Below are 15,384 nucleotides of genomic sequence, written 5' to 3'. Positions count from 1 at the left end.
CTCATTTATACAAAAGTAAAATAGGAAATAAATACACAGACACTGTGAAAAAGTTATTTATTAAAAAAATTAAAAAAAACATTGTCCCCACTGTAAATCCAAAATCAATCACATCATCCAGCAATATAGACCCAATCTTAATTATAATGAACAACACCAATACTGCTGCTACTTCTCCCAGTGCTGAACCCGATGCTATTCCTGTCACAATTGATAGCTTTCCGACAGGCTGCTAAATGTCAACAAACTGGCCAGGGCTGATGTCATTGACCATATATAGGCATGACCATTTTTGGTCAATGATATCACACAGTGTACCCAGCTGGTTTGTTGACATTAACCCCTTCATGACTGAGCTTGTTTTTAGTTTCTGTTCGTCCACAGGGCTTACATTCGCGATGAGATTATCAGCGGGAGAAGAGTATTGTGGCAAGGATCATCGTGTCCTGTGTCCCATGAAGTTGGATTTACAACCGGGGGTGGGGGGCGTAAGGAATGTTTGTTTATTTATTAATATATTTAATTTATATAAAGGATTTATTAAACCATTCTGTTCAAACATTGCATAAGGAAACATTTTAAGATGATCCCACAGAAGCCTGTCATCTTTGTGGAATGGCTATCATGCCTTCTTGGAGCCTGAACTTTAGATGTGGCTCCCCTTTGTGGACAGTTCTGTGTGAAGATCACAGACAATGATCTTCATTTACATGCACCCACCTGATACACAGGTTGTTAGGACATCCACTGGGGCCAAACCTATTGGGGGGCTGTGCAAGCGAGTGGCTAGTGGATGCACTACCTATGAAACTCCCCAGGAGATTGGAGACCTATTCACTGGGCCCACCATCTGCAGGATAATTTGTGGGTTTTGGTTGCCATGTTTTATACAATGGTGGAAATATCCAGACATCAGGTATGGCCAATGGTTATTGGGAATTGCAATATTACATTGCTGAAAGGCAAGGGCCATCAGTTTATGGTGGAAAATATTGTGTGTTCTACTTTCACATACAACATTGGTTCTGCAATTAAACATTTTTAGCAAACTGTGAATGACGGCAGAGGGGGATCAGAAGAAAAGTACCAGCAAGCTTTAAAAATGGGCTCTCATTTAGAAATTTAGAACATTTAGAAATTTGTGTATTTCTGGAGGCCATGAAGAAAAATTATTGAGTAGATGTCAAAAAACATATTACTCACATGCTTGTTTGGACTGGTATATGGTAAAGTGAACAGAATGAGATCAGTATGGCAGCCATGGAACACACATTTAACAAACAAGTGAGCAATGGTGGCTCACAGTTTTCTATATTGCAGGTTTCCTTTAAGGAAATCTTAAGTGCAGTGGATGTGCCTTCCTCATCCAAAGGTAATACTGGAATCCTTAGACAATACAGAAGTCATTACTGGGGCTGAAGTTTTACAACAAGGCTGTAATGAAGAAAACAAAAAGATTGCACAGCCAGAACATGCTCACAGAATTATATCTTCTAGCTTGTCTATGAGAGCCTTAGAATTCCCCATGAAGAGCTGGAGTTCATGGCCAGGCAAAGGGTCTATCCTGTTTTAGTCTGGTTAACCTGGGTTTCTTACAGTACTAGGTATTGTAAAATGATAATGACACTGACATCCAATAAAATGTGTGTTTGTGATATCATATTTTGACACTTATGCAACAATAATGTATTGTATATCCTGTAAATATACTGATCATTAGATATTGCAAAATATATTTTTAAAAAATCATTTTCAACAGAAAACAACTTATCATCACATTCAAGAAATAACTGAGCAACTCCTGCGAACAGTAAACAGGACAGTAATAATGATGGAAAGAGATCAGGAACTAACTGTAAGTAGACCAATACCATATGTATTACAATAACATATGGTTAGGACCACTTTTATTTTTGTTGTTTGTGAAGACTATATAGAGTTGTTTCAAATCTGTTTTAGCTATTTATATGCATTCTTTGTTTAACAAAGATTTATTACATGACAAAGGATTTCCTAAGCACTATTGGTTAGTTAAAACGGAACGCCAGAGTTAAAAAAAAAATCTGTAGTATAATATAGACAATACAAGTTCTTCAGGCTCTCACTTTACTGTAAAGCTTACAAAATTCAATATCTCAGGATGAAATTTGCATACATAAGAGAGATAACTCCGTAGGTACTTTTACCTTATCATATGCCTTAGTTTACAGTTACAGTCAGAGAAGTGAGACAAGTGTGGTACATACATTTGTGCTGTCTCTGTAAAGCAGTACTCCCGGTATTTAAAACAAATCTGTAATGTAAATAGTGTAAATATAAATTAAGTTTTAAGAGACATATGTCACTTTAAGTATGTTACTGGTTACTGTAATATTTACACTTATTGAGATCAGAAGCATAATGAGAGTGGCTCTGACGACTGCAGGCTCTCATACACAGAAGCAGTAGTTTTGTTTCTCTACTATTCTCTCTCCTAGAGCATTCATGGAATGCATCTTATTCTGTAAATGGGTTCACAGTAAACAAAATGGTCTATAAATGGACAAAGGGAAAGGAAAAGCAGACAAAGGACAGTTCATTGAATGAAAGCTACAGCTTACAGTAACCACATACATACCTAAAGTCACATACACCACCTAACACATTACTTCTATCTTTACACCGGGATTCTTCTTTGAGTAAACATGGGAAACATCTCTCAGGTTTTGGAGGAAGTGATCCTTGAAGGAACATCTTATCTGGTCCATTGCAATTCGCACAAAAGATACCAGCGGGCTGCGGATGTAGGGCATAGGGGCTGATATTTGATAGTTAGGACAAGGCTCACAATAGTCCTTTTCATCTGCATGAATCCTGGGCCAAAATAAATTCTGTAAAATAAAGTCTTAAAACTACTTCAAATGCAGATTAAATCACTTACAATGGATGCTGTTCCTTGATTATTTAAAGTTTCAGCTTTCTGCAGAATCAGCTGGGCCCCTGAGCACTGGTCCTGATACCCTGTTTTAGGGTGGCTCCTTTCCCATGCAGGGTCCTATTTAGTCACCCTTGTGTGTGTTAGTAAGCTGTGTGTTTCTTCAAAAACACACAGGCACACCAAGGCAAGACACCCCCCTTCTCCCTGTTCCTCCATCCTCCCCTTCTACAAACTAGTAAATGAAGAGCTGCTGGAGACTGCTCATCCCTTGTGATCTTGTACTGGACAGGAAGTTCAGAGAAGTAGAGCTGAGAGAGTTGGAGCAATATGATGACCGTAATTGCTCGGGCAAAAATTTAAAGATATACTTTGCTGGGCAATGCATATTTGCTTTATCTGGATTCAATTTTTTTTTAAAAAGTTTGAAGTTTAATATAATTCTTCTCTAAGCAAGCTCACAGGAAATGACAAGGACATTGCATTTCTGGCAAGATTAACAGCTGCCTAAAAAAAAGAAAACGAATGCAGCCACTACATCTGATTGAATAAGGCTGTGGTATATATATATATATCATATTCATTCATACATACATACACACTGAACTGCCGGTTAGTTAGTTTAGTCAGAAAGATTGATGCTAAGTCATGCTTACAGGTTAACCACAGGTCTGTATGCTTTATTATGTTTAAAATGTATCAAAAATCGGAATATCCCCTAATTAAGAAATCCCTTTCTCAGAGTTGGTTTAGTAGACAGGTATAACATGTAAATTTAATTAGAAAATTCATTTATTGCGAAAAGGTTAACATCCTTGATGATTTCGAACCTGTGCGGTGGTGCCTCGGGGCAGAAGGTTAAACCCCTCGAGATCAATCTTAACTGCGTCTCTGTAAATTCATATGGACTCAAATTAATGACCTGTAGGTCATTTTTCGTTATTGGGGTCGTTTGAGGAGATATTGATCCAGAATTGTTTTTTTCTTCATACTGGCCGTGTCTCGGGCTATGTTTAAAATGTAGCATTTTCTAGAAAGTTGTTGCTTGTTATATATCTACCAAAAATTTAGCAAATATCTAATCTATGGAAACAATTTTACCTGCTTCTTGTGTTGAGGATAGTCCTATACAAGTATGCTTTCCAACTACAAAATTCTTTTATTTGCTTAAAAAAAAAAGCCCTGTCCCTTATTCCCACTGCTCTAAAGTGTTGTCTTTGTACCATATTGCATGTTCGCTGGCATGTAAGAATAGGTATAGGTCCATGTCAATACCCTAACTTATTTTATATTGTCTTTATACTTATGATGAAGAGGTCTTCCGGAGTTATAGTCTCAGTTCTTTCCAACAGCATGCAACCTGAAATTATGTGTTCCTTATTCATTTTCCTTTTTTACATTTTCAGAGTCATTTTGTGGCATGCATGACGGCAATTTTGGACCAGATGGATGACCAGCATTACACTCACTACATTGAAATATTTCAGTCAAGCTCAGACTTACTGGTAAGTCCTGCATTAATCATTTAAGGATCATTGGCATGCTACAAGATTTTAGTTAAGGCCAAAAGGCATAACTAGAACATCTTACCATTCCAGCCCCCCCCCCCCCCCACACACCCCCCCCACACCGCATATACTGTAAGTATTCCCTTGAGTGCATCTTCTAGAATGCACTGTCCATTTGACAGATAGGCTCCTAATATGTGCAGAGGAGCCCCAGCGTTAGTGATCTCTGTAACAGTTTCCTTTCTTCCTTTTTATGTAAAGTGTTTTCTCTTTCAGGATTTTCTAATGGAAACATATATCATGTTTAAAGACCTGATTGGAAAGAATGTTTATCCTTCAGACTGGATAACAATGAGCATGGTTCAGAACAGGTAATATTGTTAGAATTTTAAAAACCTGTTTTTTTAAATTCATTTCATACACTGATTTCTTTTTACTTACAGAAGAGTTCTATAAAATACATCTTTAGTTTGATATATTTTAGATTCAGTATTGGTAGAAATGGCTGTCAGTAAAGCTCATCTCTGGGCAAATGCACTTGTTTAATTTTTTTATATTCAGGAGTATATACGCCCCAAAGTGTTAAGTTTAAACTTAATTGACTCCGTAACCTCAGGAACGCCTCATTGGTGTGCAGATTTCTACCATGCTTCGTGTTGTGGTGACATATCAATTAAACTAACTGATTGTTGGTATTCAAGCAGAACTATAGCCAAAACTCTATTTTTCATTTTGGATAGAGTAAGGGAGTGTCAAAACCCCTGTAAACATTTTTTCTCTGCCCCATTGGGTAGATTTCCCTTAATTTCCTGTCTAATAGCCACAACAGGAAGTAAGAGGAAATGCTTGCAAAGAGAGGTGGTGTGGTGGTGGTCTGCAGGGTCACCAGAGCTAGTGTTCCCATTGGAAGATTTCCCATCTATTCCTATTCTGATGGCAAGCTAAAATGTGTGAGTTTCTTTCACTTTTAGTGATAAAGGTCACCAGGACACATAGAGAGTGTGAATCTTTATTATTATAATAATAGGAGTTAATTGGTTTCAAACACTTTATTAATGGTTTATAAACCAATGGTTTATAAATCTTCCGCCCAGCTGGGTGAATGCTGTTTGCATGGCACTACCTCCACTAGATGGAGCTGAGGAGCATAGGATATTTCTAAGCTCCTCAGCACCATCTAGTGGCATTAGTGCCATGCGAACAGCTTTCACCCAGGTATACGCTGGGCCGCAAATTTATAAATCAGCACCTTTAAGTTTTGTTCCTTATGTAAGTTGGATCAGTAAATGTCTACAGGCAGGGATGAATTGCCTTACCCCTTTGCCAGAAAACAATTGAAGGACATTGCCTCAACAGCCAGAATTATGTGGAATGTGTAAGACCTTTCTGTCTAGTACAGAAAAATTGTTTCAGGAACAGTCTGACTGTTCATAGTTCCTGTGCAAAATAAGATGGGCTGCAGTTTGTTGCTTTTTGAGCTGTTGTTGCTGCTCCTCACCTAGTTTCTGGAATTGAGGTAATCACACAATAAATTCTCTAAATCCATTCACCCCTTTGCTCAGTATATTATGAATATTCTTATGCTGTTGCATGTCACTTGGCCCCACCCTATCCCTCCACTCTCTATGGGGTAATCACTGTAATGGCGAGTCTCAAATAGTGAGGCACAGGAGGCACAAAGGAGCGGTTTCAGGATCTCAATCACAGGAACTGATTAAAGTTTGCAAACAGAAATCATTTTGGATTCAGGTCACCCAGGACACTCAGCTTAAGAAAGCCAAACTGCAATATGGACACCTGGAGGTCCTTACTATGGCATAGCACGGATGCTTTGGCAGCTTTTAGATGATATCAGGTTCTTTTTAAGAACAAAGTGTCTAATTGTGATAATACAGAGTTCTTAATTTCTAATTATTAAATAAATATTATAAGGGAGTATATAGGTATATAGGTCACTGCATTCACATATTTATATGTGTGCGTGTGTACATCTGAGGTTGAGCTACTGATTTCAAGATTTTGTTTTCTTTGAGTACAACAGCTAAGGATAGCCTGGCTAAGAGAAAAACGTGTTTCTTTAGTGAATCACTCCAATGTTTCACAATAATATTTTTTTTCTTCCAGGGTATTTTTGAGAGCCATTGACAAATTTGCCAGAACCATGAACCAGAAATTTCTTGATAACATGAATTTTGAAGTGCAGGTACTTTTTTTAAAATTGAGATATTAATGATTATTTATGATAGTTTGCAATTTTTTGTATTCCCCTGGGATTCAGGTTCTATAGGATCAGCACACAGCGCTTGACCTGCTTTGTTGAAGAAAAAGATCTAAGGGGAAAAAAAAATGTAAAAAAATTTCAGATCCAGTATAAGGATAACACAGATCTTAATAATAGTGGTGACTGCTAAAAAGCCGCTTGCAGACTTCAGCAGGCTTTCAATAAGTCTCAAGTGGTGTTAAAGCCTACTAAAGCCTGCTAGGACCTTTCCAAGTTGGAGCTAAATGGTACTTTTGTTATCAAACTGTCATTGTCAGACTTTTTTTTCCAGAGGCAAATAGGGGGAAAAAATTATTCCTAATCCTCTAAGGCAATTAGATATTACCTGTATCAAAAATCTCTGGTGTTATTACCTATAAATGTTAATAGCCAATTATATTATGTGCATTTAGGAATGCATCCAGCTCTTTTTATAAAAACAACTGAAGTGGCTGGAAGTAGTTCCTGAGAGAGTCTGTTTCACAGCTCTTACTGTGTAGAAGCCTTTCCAGAGGTTAAACCTCTTTTTCTCCATGACCTTGAAGTGAATAATATTGTGCCAAGTTCACTTTGTGGACCATTTATGTATTTATACATGGTGATCATATCCCCCTTAACTACTTGCCGTCTGCCCGTTGTAAATAAATGGATGGATGGCAAGTTCTTCCCAGTAGGTGGACGTGCCTGTACGTCTGTTTTATTTTTTGCTCACACACACCCCTAGCACTCGCAAGCAGAATCCCGCAAAAGTTTTGAACAGCCAGTACCTGCTGTTCCATGCAAGCATTCAAGCGACTCTGCAGCTGATGGCGGAAGTGATGTGTATTACATCACTTCTGCCTTCAGCTATAATTTCTCTGGCTGCTATAGCCAGAGACGAAGCTAATAAAGCAGATCTCTGCTTCATCAGATTGTTTGGGGGTCCCTAGGTGACAGGGGTCCTAGAGACCCCTAACGTCTCCATAAAGAGGACCTTTTTAAACAATCTTTTTACACCAATGTAACAAATCATATTTCCACAGACCACGAGTGTAACAAGGCCACATGTTCACTCCATCCATTTTGAAAAGACCCCAACTACCCCACCATTATATAGGTGGTTAGAGGAGAAGTACTTTTACATTGGCGTTCAGTGGGTGGCCTGTTTAGTTAGTGGCCAATAATGAAGTGCTCTTACATTGGTAATCAGTGGAGAAATGCCCTGGTACAGTCAGTGGCGACTAGTAAACAAGTGCTCCTGTTTCAGTGGTGTCCAGTAGAGCAGTGTTTCATTGAATTGTTGATTCATGCAGACGTTTTCCATCACATTGATGGTTGGTGAAGATATGCTCCATTATACTGTTGATCTGTGGAGACATGCCACACATTATACAGGTGTTAATGGAGATGTGTCCCTTTACACTGGTTTCAGTGAATACATTCCTCTTTTACACTGGTCAATATAGAAGCGCCCAGCTACACTGGTGGTCAGTGAGAATATTACCAGTTACATTGTTGGTCAGTGAAGTGCCCTTTTTACACTAGTATGTCAATGGAGAAGTCCTCCTCTATCACTGATGGCCAGTGGGGAAGTTCCCAAATGCATTGTTGGCCATTCCACTTGTGGCCAGTGGAGAAGTGTCCCCCTAAATCAGTGATGGTCGGTTGCAACTCCAGGTATCATCATTTGTCTTAGTGGTAAAAGCAAATGAGATGCTGCTATTAAGACTTTGCATAGGCTGTGCTGATAGGAGTCCAGGAACCATGCAGGCATGGGTAGGGAGATCAATCTGTTGAAAAATCTAGTGAGAATGAGAAAGAACCTGGTTGCCAGAGTGATCAGCAAACCTACCAATAATTGTAAAACAAATCTTTAGCATTTGACACTTCCAGGTAAATCAGATGCCTGCATCTCCCCCCTGCACTCTGCAGTTCCACCATCCAGCTGTTACATGACAGTTGACACAGTGGCTAGCGACGAGAACCTAATGTATTGTGGGGAGATGCATGCATCAGAAATGCCATATGCTAAAAGTTTTAGTGGCAGATGTTGTGCAAGAGATTAAACACTGGAATCATTGGTGGTGGGACTGTAACATGGCTGTACCTTGGCTTGGGTCCTCAGGACCCTGATATTTTGTACAAATCCTGGGACAGTCCTCCAGAATTCGGGTAGGTAAGAGGTATGTGTTTAAAACTGTAAAACAATGTTATAATCTTTTCATTGATTTCATAACAATGATTGATTTTCCTAACAAATATTTAGTTCACCAAAGTTATTCATATAATAATTTATTTCTAAATCTTAAGATGTGTTGAAACAGCTTTGCGAATATTTTCCTAAGGCATTGCAGTATTTCCTAAAATATATAAAAAAATAACTTTGTTATATTAAATCCTTTACCTGTCTTTTTTTTTATTTGAATAACATTTTATATTTGTAACAGCTTTGGAACAACTATTTTCATCTGGCAGTGGCTTTTATTACCCAAGATTCCCTACAGCTTGAGAATTTCTCCCATGACAAACAGAATGAAATACTGGACAAGTAGGTGTTGACGTTTTAATTTTTAAATAATTGTATTGCAATAATAGCAAAAGTATTGCTATTGTTGCCTGTTATTAATACTGTATATAGCCTTACTTAACAATGTGTGTTATTTTTTATGTAGTAATCCTTAAGTGCACTAACCCCTGGCAACCAACCAGAACCCATCTTGCACTGGTCTTCCACTGCTCTGACTTGACCAGGCTTCTGATTTAATGGTATGGTTAATGCCCTTAACAACTAGCACTTAAAATAAGTGATCTTAAGCAGGCACCTAGAAATGCCTTTGGGTGTGCTCACATACCTTGCATAGTGCTGCAGCATCTCCAAAGCCCAGGTACTGAAATTTGCTAATGAACACAGCAGGAAATGAAATTGTTCTCATAGTTTTATGTCTCCTGTGCCTATTATCCTATTAGCCCATAGGTTCTACCTACCAGAAGCATATAGGGTGGCAAACTCCTAGATGTTTATCAAGTATTCCTTTAACTGAAATAAAAGTTACCGTAATTACACATACAGGTTTATTATTGTATTATCTACCAGAATGCTTTACCATCTTGAACTTGATTTTCCTGCTTTATTAACAAAGCCATAAGATCACTATTCTGATCAAAACATTTCTATATTAAAAAAGCCATGTGATCACCACGAAAAAATTATGTGATTTTTATGATAATGCTATCATAGCGATCACATTTGTCAACAAAGCTATGTGATTGCCATGTCAGCACTGTCATGGCATTCACATGACTTTGTTTATCCACAAAGCCATGTGATCCCCATCTCAAATCAGACATGCCGATCAATTACTATTTTGGTAAACAAAGTCATGTGATCACTATGCTGATCAATGTCTTTGTTTACCAGCAAAGTTATGTGATCACCAGGACAGTGCAACTATGCTAATCATATAACATTGTAAACAAAGGGTTAGGATTACGGTTAGGGTAACTTTAATGTTAGGTTTAGCATTAATGTTAGGTTTAGCATTAAGGTTAGCACTAGGATTAGGGTTACCATTGGGGTTAGCGCTGAGATTATGACTACAGTTAGGGTTAGCATATTTTCATATAAGAACAGGTCTAAGATAGTTTAAAGGAGCTTCTGCAAGCCTCGTGAGCCATTCAAAGCTTACTTCACCCCTAAACACCCAAAACAATAAAAATATATATATTCATCAATGCATTTTCCAAAATGGTAACATTTCAGAAAAATGTCTCAACTTTCATCAAAGCAAAATCCCCTAATTTTGCTTATCTCCAGTGCTCACCATTTGTGTTATTATAAATGTATTCATACCATATAAGTAAATTGTTCCCCAGAAGCCTGGTAGAACTCTCTGGGTATGTAAAACATTATTTAATTATACATCTTTTTATTCTGTTCAGATATGAAGACATGAGATGTTTAATTGGCTTTGCAATTCGTGACATGTGGTACAAACTTGGTAAGTGTGACAAAAAAAAGAATATTCCATGTTTGTGACAAAATGTGTCAAGTCTCATTCACATCATGATATACTAGCAAGAGTGTGCTAACCAGTTCCAGAATGGGCAAGGTTAGGGATATTATGTACAATGCTAAAGAAGTGTCTTAGTGGGCAGTATGTAAAGGAAAAGACTACAGAGGGTATGAAACAGGGTAGTAGGTATGGAAGTGGAGTGTAGAGGGTATGAAAGCTTGTAGTGCGTGCGGAAGTGCAATGGAAAGGGTATGAAGACCGTTACTAAATGTATCCCTTTGGATTACAAATGATCTTTCCATAATTATTAACAAAATCACAACACAGATTTTTTACACAAGTTGCTTATTTACAGTTTTGCGTTCTTTTTTTTACTTTTTTGCAAAAAGGAGCAATAAAAATTTGCAAATATTTGTTATTAACTCAATACAGTTTTATCTTTTAGATTTAGTCGAAATCTTGTAAATTATGTTTCTGCATGTGCGCTGATACTGATTTTAGTGTGCTTTTATCGATTTAATTATGTATTTTGATTGGTTTAATATTGATTTGATAAACATTTGCGCAATTATTGCAGGACCTACAAAATTGGCAGCACCATCTTTTTGTTCTGTGCTTTTAGCAAATGTATGGATTGGGGGGTCTTTTACAAACTCTAAAAGCAGCAGTTGAAAATCAAAGAAAAAGGTGAAAAATTGCAAAAATAGTGTGGCCAGCTGAGGTTAAAAGTGGAACACAGGGCTTGGTAGCGAAAGGGTTAAAGTATATGTAAAGCTGAAACATTTAAATTTAGGTTTCAATAGATAGGGAAGGTTTAAAAACCTTCATCGGGTTAATTTTTTTTTAACAGTCTGTGTACTGCAAGTGAGATTTCCCTTCTTGTCCTGTCCTTAAGATGCAACAGGGAATGAGAGAAAAATCGTGACCCCCACTAACAACGGCTGGCCGGGAGCTGTCTAGATCTGAGCGGGCGTCTTTAGTTGTCCGCTCAGACACGCCCCCTCGTGCATGCCGCGCAGCCGCACGAGTGGGAAAAGCCCAAAATGTAAAAACAGGCACCGATGCCTGTTAACATACAATCGATGCGGATCACTTGTATGGGGTCCTGATCTGTTTAGCCCCCCCTCCGCGATCCCCACTTTCACGCTCGATCAGGAATTTTTGTTGCTGCCAAGAACCTTCTTTCGATTCTAGCTCAAATTGCCCATCAAGCACAGACCAATGTCATTTTGATAAGCGTTCGTTAGCAATACTAACTCACTGAATTTTGTCAATCGACAGAACGGATTTTTGTGCAGTGTTCTTGCTGCGATTTGTTTTCTTACGAAAACGCCACTAATCCTTCGATTTTTGTACAATTCGAAAAACATTTTCCAGCCTCACCCTTTGAGAAAATTCGGCCAGGAGTACAGTAAAAAAAGAGTTAGTTTTCCATCAACTGATCGATTCATATGAAAGACCATTTGTGGACGATTTCCAAACGATAGTCGATAGGGCACCTTTAGTTATAATGACTAGTGAGACAAATAGAGGGTTGAATCTCCCTAACAGGAACACAGAAAGCAAAATTAACTTGAGGTACTCAGCAGAAAATATTAAAATGTTACTTGCTGTCATAAAGTACCTGTAAATATAATGTCTACAGCTGTACAGAAACTCAGCCTTATATAATGGTACAAGGTTTACTAGTTCTACAAGGTTTAAAGGAGAACTATAGGGTCAGGGCTTTTCCCCATAGTTCTCCTTAGGGTAACGGGAGGACACAAACTAGCATCCTCCCGTTACCCTAAGCTCAGTATACCGCGAGCTACAGCTCACGGTATACTGAGACGCTGCAGCGGATCCCGACATCGATGTAGAGATCCGCCCAGCTGCGTGAGTGACAGCTGGCTCTGCCTATCTAGAGGCAGAGCCAGCTGTACCCGCCCCCTCCCCCGTCCGTACCGCCAGTCAGCGCTGGTGGATTGGAGCGGGGGAATCCAGCCCCCCTCTCTTGTCACAGCAGAGAGCCGTGACAGGATCGAGAGGTGAGCAAACGCCGGTATATGTTCGCTCACCTCCCGATCTACTGAGCCGACCTGTGACAGTCTCATTGTCACAGGTCGGCTAGAACTATGAGGTGAGTGAAAAGCACTCACCTCATAGTTCTCCTTTAAGAATAGAATTCATAAACATGCCTTTTTGAAATATATGCTTTAAATATAATTGTCATTTCTGCTGCTTACGTTATAGTGAGATATTTCTTTAAAGCATAAGCTAGATAAATATATTAAATATAAATATATATGTTATTGCTGTATAAAGCTACAGTTTTATTTTTGTTATATTACCTCATATTAGATAAGAATAAGATCTGCTTCATTCCTGGAATGGTTGGACCAATTCTAGAAATGACACTTATACCAGAAGCTGAATTACGTAAATCCACAATTCCAATCTTTTTTGATATGATGCTCTGTGAATTCCGCCAAACTGGGGATTTTAGAAAGGTAACACAAACCTAAACCAATTAATGTATAATGGAATCCAGAAATGTCATAAAATATATTTGGTAAATAGTGCTTGCAACTGTTATTTTATTTCTAGTTTGCCAGTAATATATCAATGCACAATTGGTAAAATCCCAGCATGCTTAGTTTCCTACACCTGTTCCCTTGTTGCTCTATGATACTGATGTATGCATATTTCTTGGAAAAAACTATAGAAATCAAATACTTGGACAGAAATCCAAGTGTGGCAGTTAAAGTGACACTAAACTCAGGAGTTAAACCTTAAAAATGCATTTAAGTACCTCAACTAAGAAAAATGTAGCTTATTTCTGCATCACTTGGCTGTAGATCCTCAAATTATCTCTGAATTCATGCTGACACTGCCCTTCCTTCTGGAGGGTGGCTACTTTTGTTCCCCATCGTCCCTGTGTGTATTGTAAAGTAGCCACTGCCCCGTGCTCACTCCTGTGATTGACTATAATCTCATGTTTAGTTTACTAATTTGTCTTGAGATTGCAGTTCATCACAGGAGCGAGCTTGGAACGTTGGCTACTTCACAATACACACACAGGGAACATCTAGAACAAAAGTAGTCACCCTCCTGAAGAAAGGACAGTGTCAGCTATTTTTTACACAAGTTGCTTATTTACAGTTTTGCGTTCTTTTTTTTACTTTTTTGCAAAAAGGAGCAATAAAAATTTGCAAATATTTGTTATTAACTCAATACAGTTTTATCTTTTAGATTTAGTCGAAATCTTGTAAATTATGTTTCTGCATGTGCGCTGATACTGATTTTAGTGTGCTTTTATCGATTTAATTATGTATTTTGATTGGTTTAATATTGATTTGATAAACATTTGCGCAATTATTGCAGGACCTACAAAATTGGCAGCACCATCTTTTTGTTCTGTGCTTTTAGCAAATGTATGGATTGGGGGGTCTTTTACAAACTCTAAAAGCAGCAGTTGAAAATCAAAGAAAAAGGTGAAAAATTGCAAAAATAGTGTGGCCAGCTGAGGTTAAAAGTGGAACACAGGGCTTGGTAGCGAAAGGGTTAAAGTATATGTAAAGCTGAAACATTTAAATTTAGGTTTCAATAGATAGGGAAGGTTTAAAAACCTTCATCGGGTTAATTTTTTTTTAACAGTCTGTGTACTGCAAGTGAGATTTCCCTTCTTGTCCTGTCCTTAAGATGCAACAGGGAATGAGAGAAAAATCGTGACCCCCACTAACAACGGCTGGCCGGGAGCTGTCTAGATCTGAGCGGGCGTCTTTAGTTGTCCGCTCAGACACGCCCCCTCGTGCATGCCGCGCAGCCGCACGAGTGGGAAAAGCCCAAAATGTAAAAACAGGCACCGATGCCTGTTAACATACAATCGATGCGGATCACTTGTATGGGGTCCTGATCTGTTTAGCCCCCCCTCCGCGATCCCCACTTTCACGCTCGATCAGGAATTTTTGTTGCTGCCAAGAACCTTCTTTCGATTCTAGCTCAAATTGCCCATCAAGCACAGACCAATGTCATTTTGATAAGCGTTCGTTAGCAATACTAACTCACTGAATTTTGTCAATCGACAGAACGGATTTTTGTGCAGTGTTCTTGCTGCGATTTGTTTTCTTACGAAAACGCCACTAATCCTTCGATTTTTGTACAATTCGAAAAACATTTTCCAGCCTCACCCTTTGAGAAAATTCGGCCAGGAGTACAGTAAAAAAAGAGTTAGTTTTCCATCAACTGATCGATTCATATGAAAGACCATTTGTGGACGATTTCCAAACGATAGTCGATAGGGCACCTTTAGTTATAATGACTAGTGAGACAAATAGAGGGTTGAATCTCCCTAACAGGAACACAGAAAGCAAAATTAACTTGAGGTACTCAGCAGAAAATATTAAAATGTTACTTGCTGTCATAAAGTACCTGTAAATATAATGTCTACAGCTGTACAGAAACTCAGCCTTATATAATGGTACAAGGTTTACTAGTTCTACAAGGTTTAAAGGAGAACTATAGGGTCAGGGCTTTTCCCCATAGTTCTCCTTAGGGTAACGGGAGGACACAAACTAGCATCCTCCCGTTACCCTAAGCTCAGTATACCGCGAGCTACAGCTCACGGTATACTGAGACGCTTCAGCGGATCCCGAAATCGATGTAGAGATCCGCCCAGCTGCGTGAGTGACAGCTGGCTCTGCCTATCTAGAGGCAGAGCCAGCTGTACCC

At 38.6% G+C, this 15,384-nt stretch overlaps 1 protein-coding gene across 1 annotated transcript in view; it reads left to right on the top strand.

The window, feature by feature from the left end:
- Window positions 1–15,384, top strand: part of DOCK2 (dedicator of cytokinesis 2) — a 173,616-nt gene that overhangs the window by 68,545 nt on the left and 89,687 nt on the right. Inside the window, exons 27-33 of the mRNA XM_018558336.1 lie at window positions 1,760–1,855; window positions 4,321–4,419; window positions 4,699–4,793; window positions 6,547–6,625; window positions 9,109–9,209; window positions 10,601–10,659; window positions 13,015–13,163. Coding sequence (XP_018413838.1) covers window positions 1,760–1,855; window positions 4,321–4,419; window positions 4,699–4,793; window positions 6,547–6,625; window positions 9,109–9,209; window positions 10,601–10,659; window positions 13,015–13,163 — 678 coding nt within the window. The remainder of the gene's footprint in view (window positions 1–1,759; window positions 1,856–4,320; window positions 4,420–4,698; window positions 4,794–6,546; window positions 6,626–9,108; window positions 9,210–10,600; window positions 10,660–13,014; window positions 13,164–15,384) is intronic.

This window comes from Nanorana parkeri, unplaced genomic scaffold (assembly GCF_000935625.1).
Source record: "Nanorana parkeri isolate BGI_ZX_2015 unplaced genomic scaffold, ASM93562v1 scaffold332, whole genome shotgun sequence".
NCBI lineage: Eukaryota > Metazoa > Chordata > Amphibia > Anura > Dicroglossidae > Nanorana > Nanorana parkeri.
The sequence above is the reverse complement of the archived record's forward strand: the minus strand, read 5'-3'. Positions and strand labels throughout refer to the sequence as shown.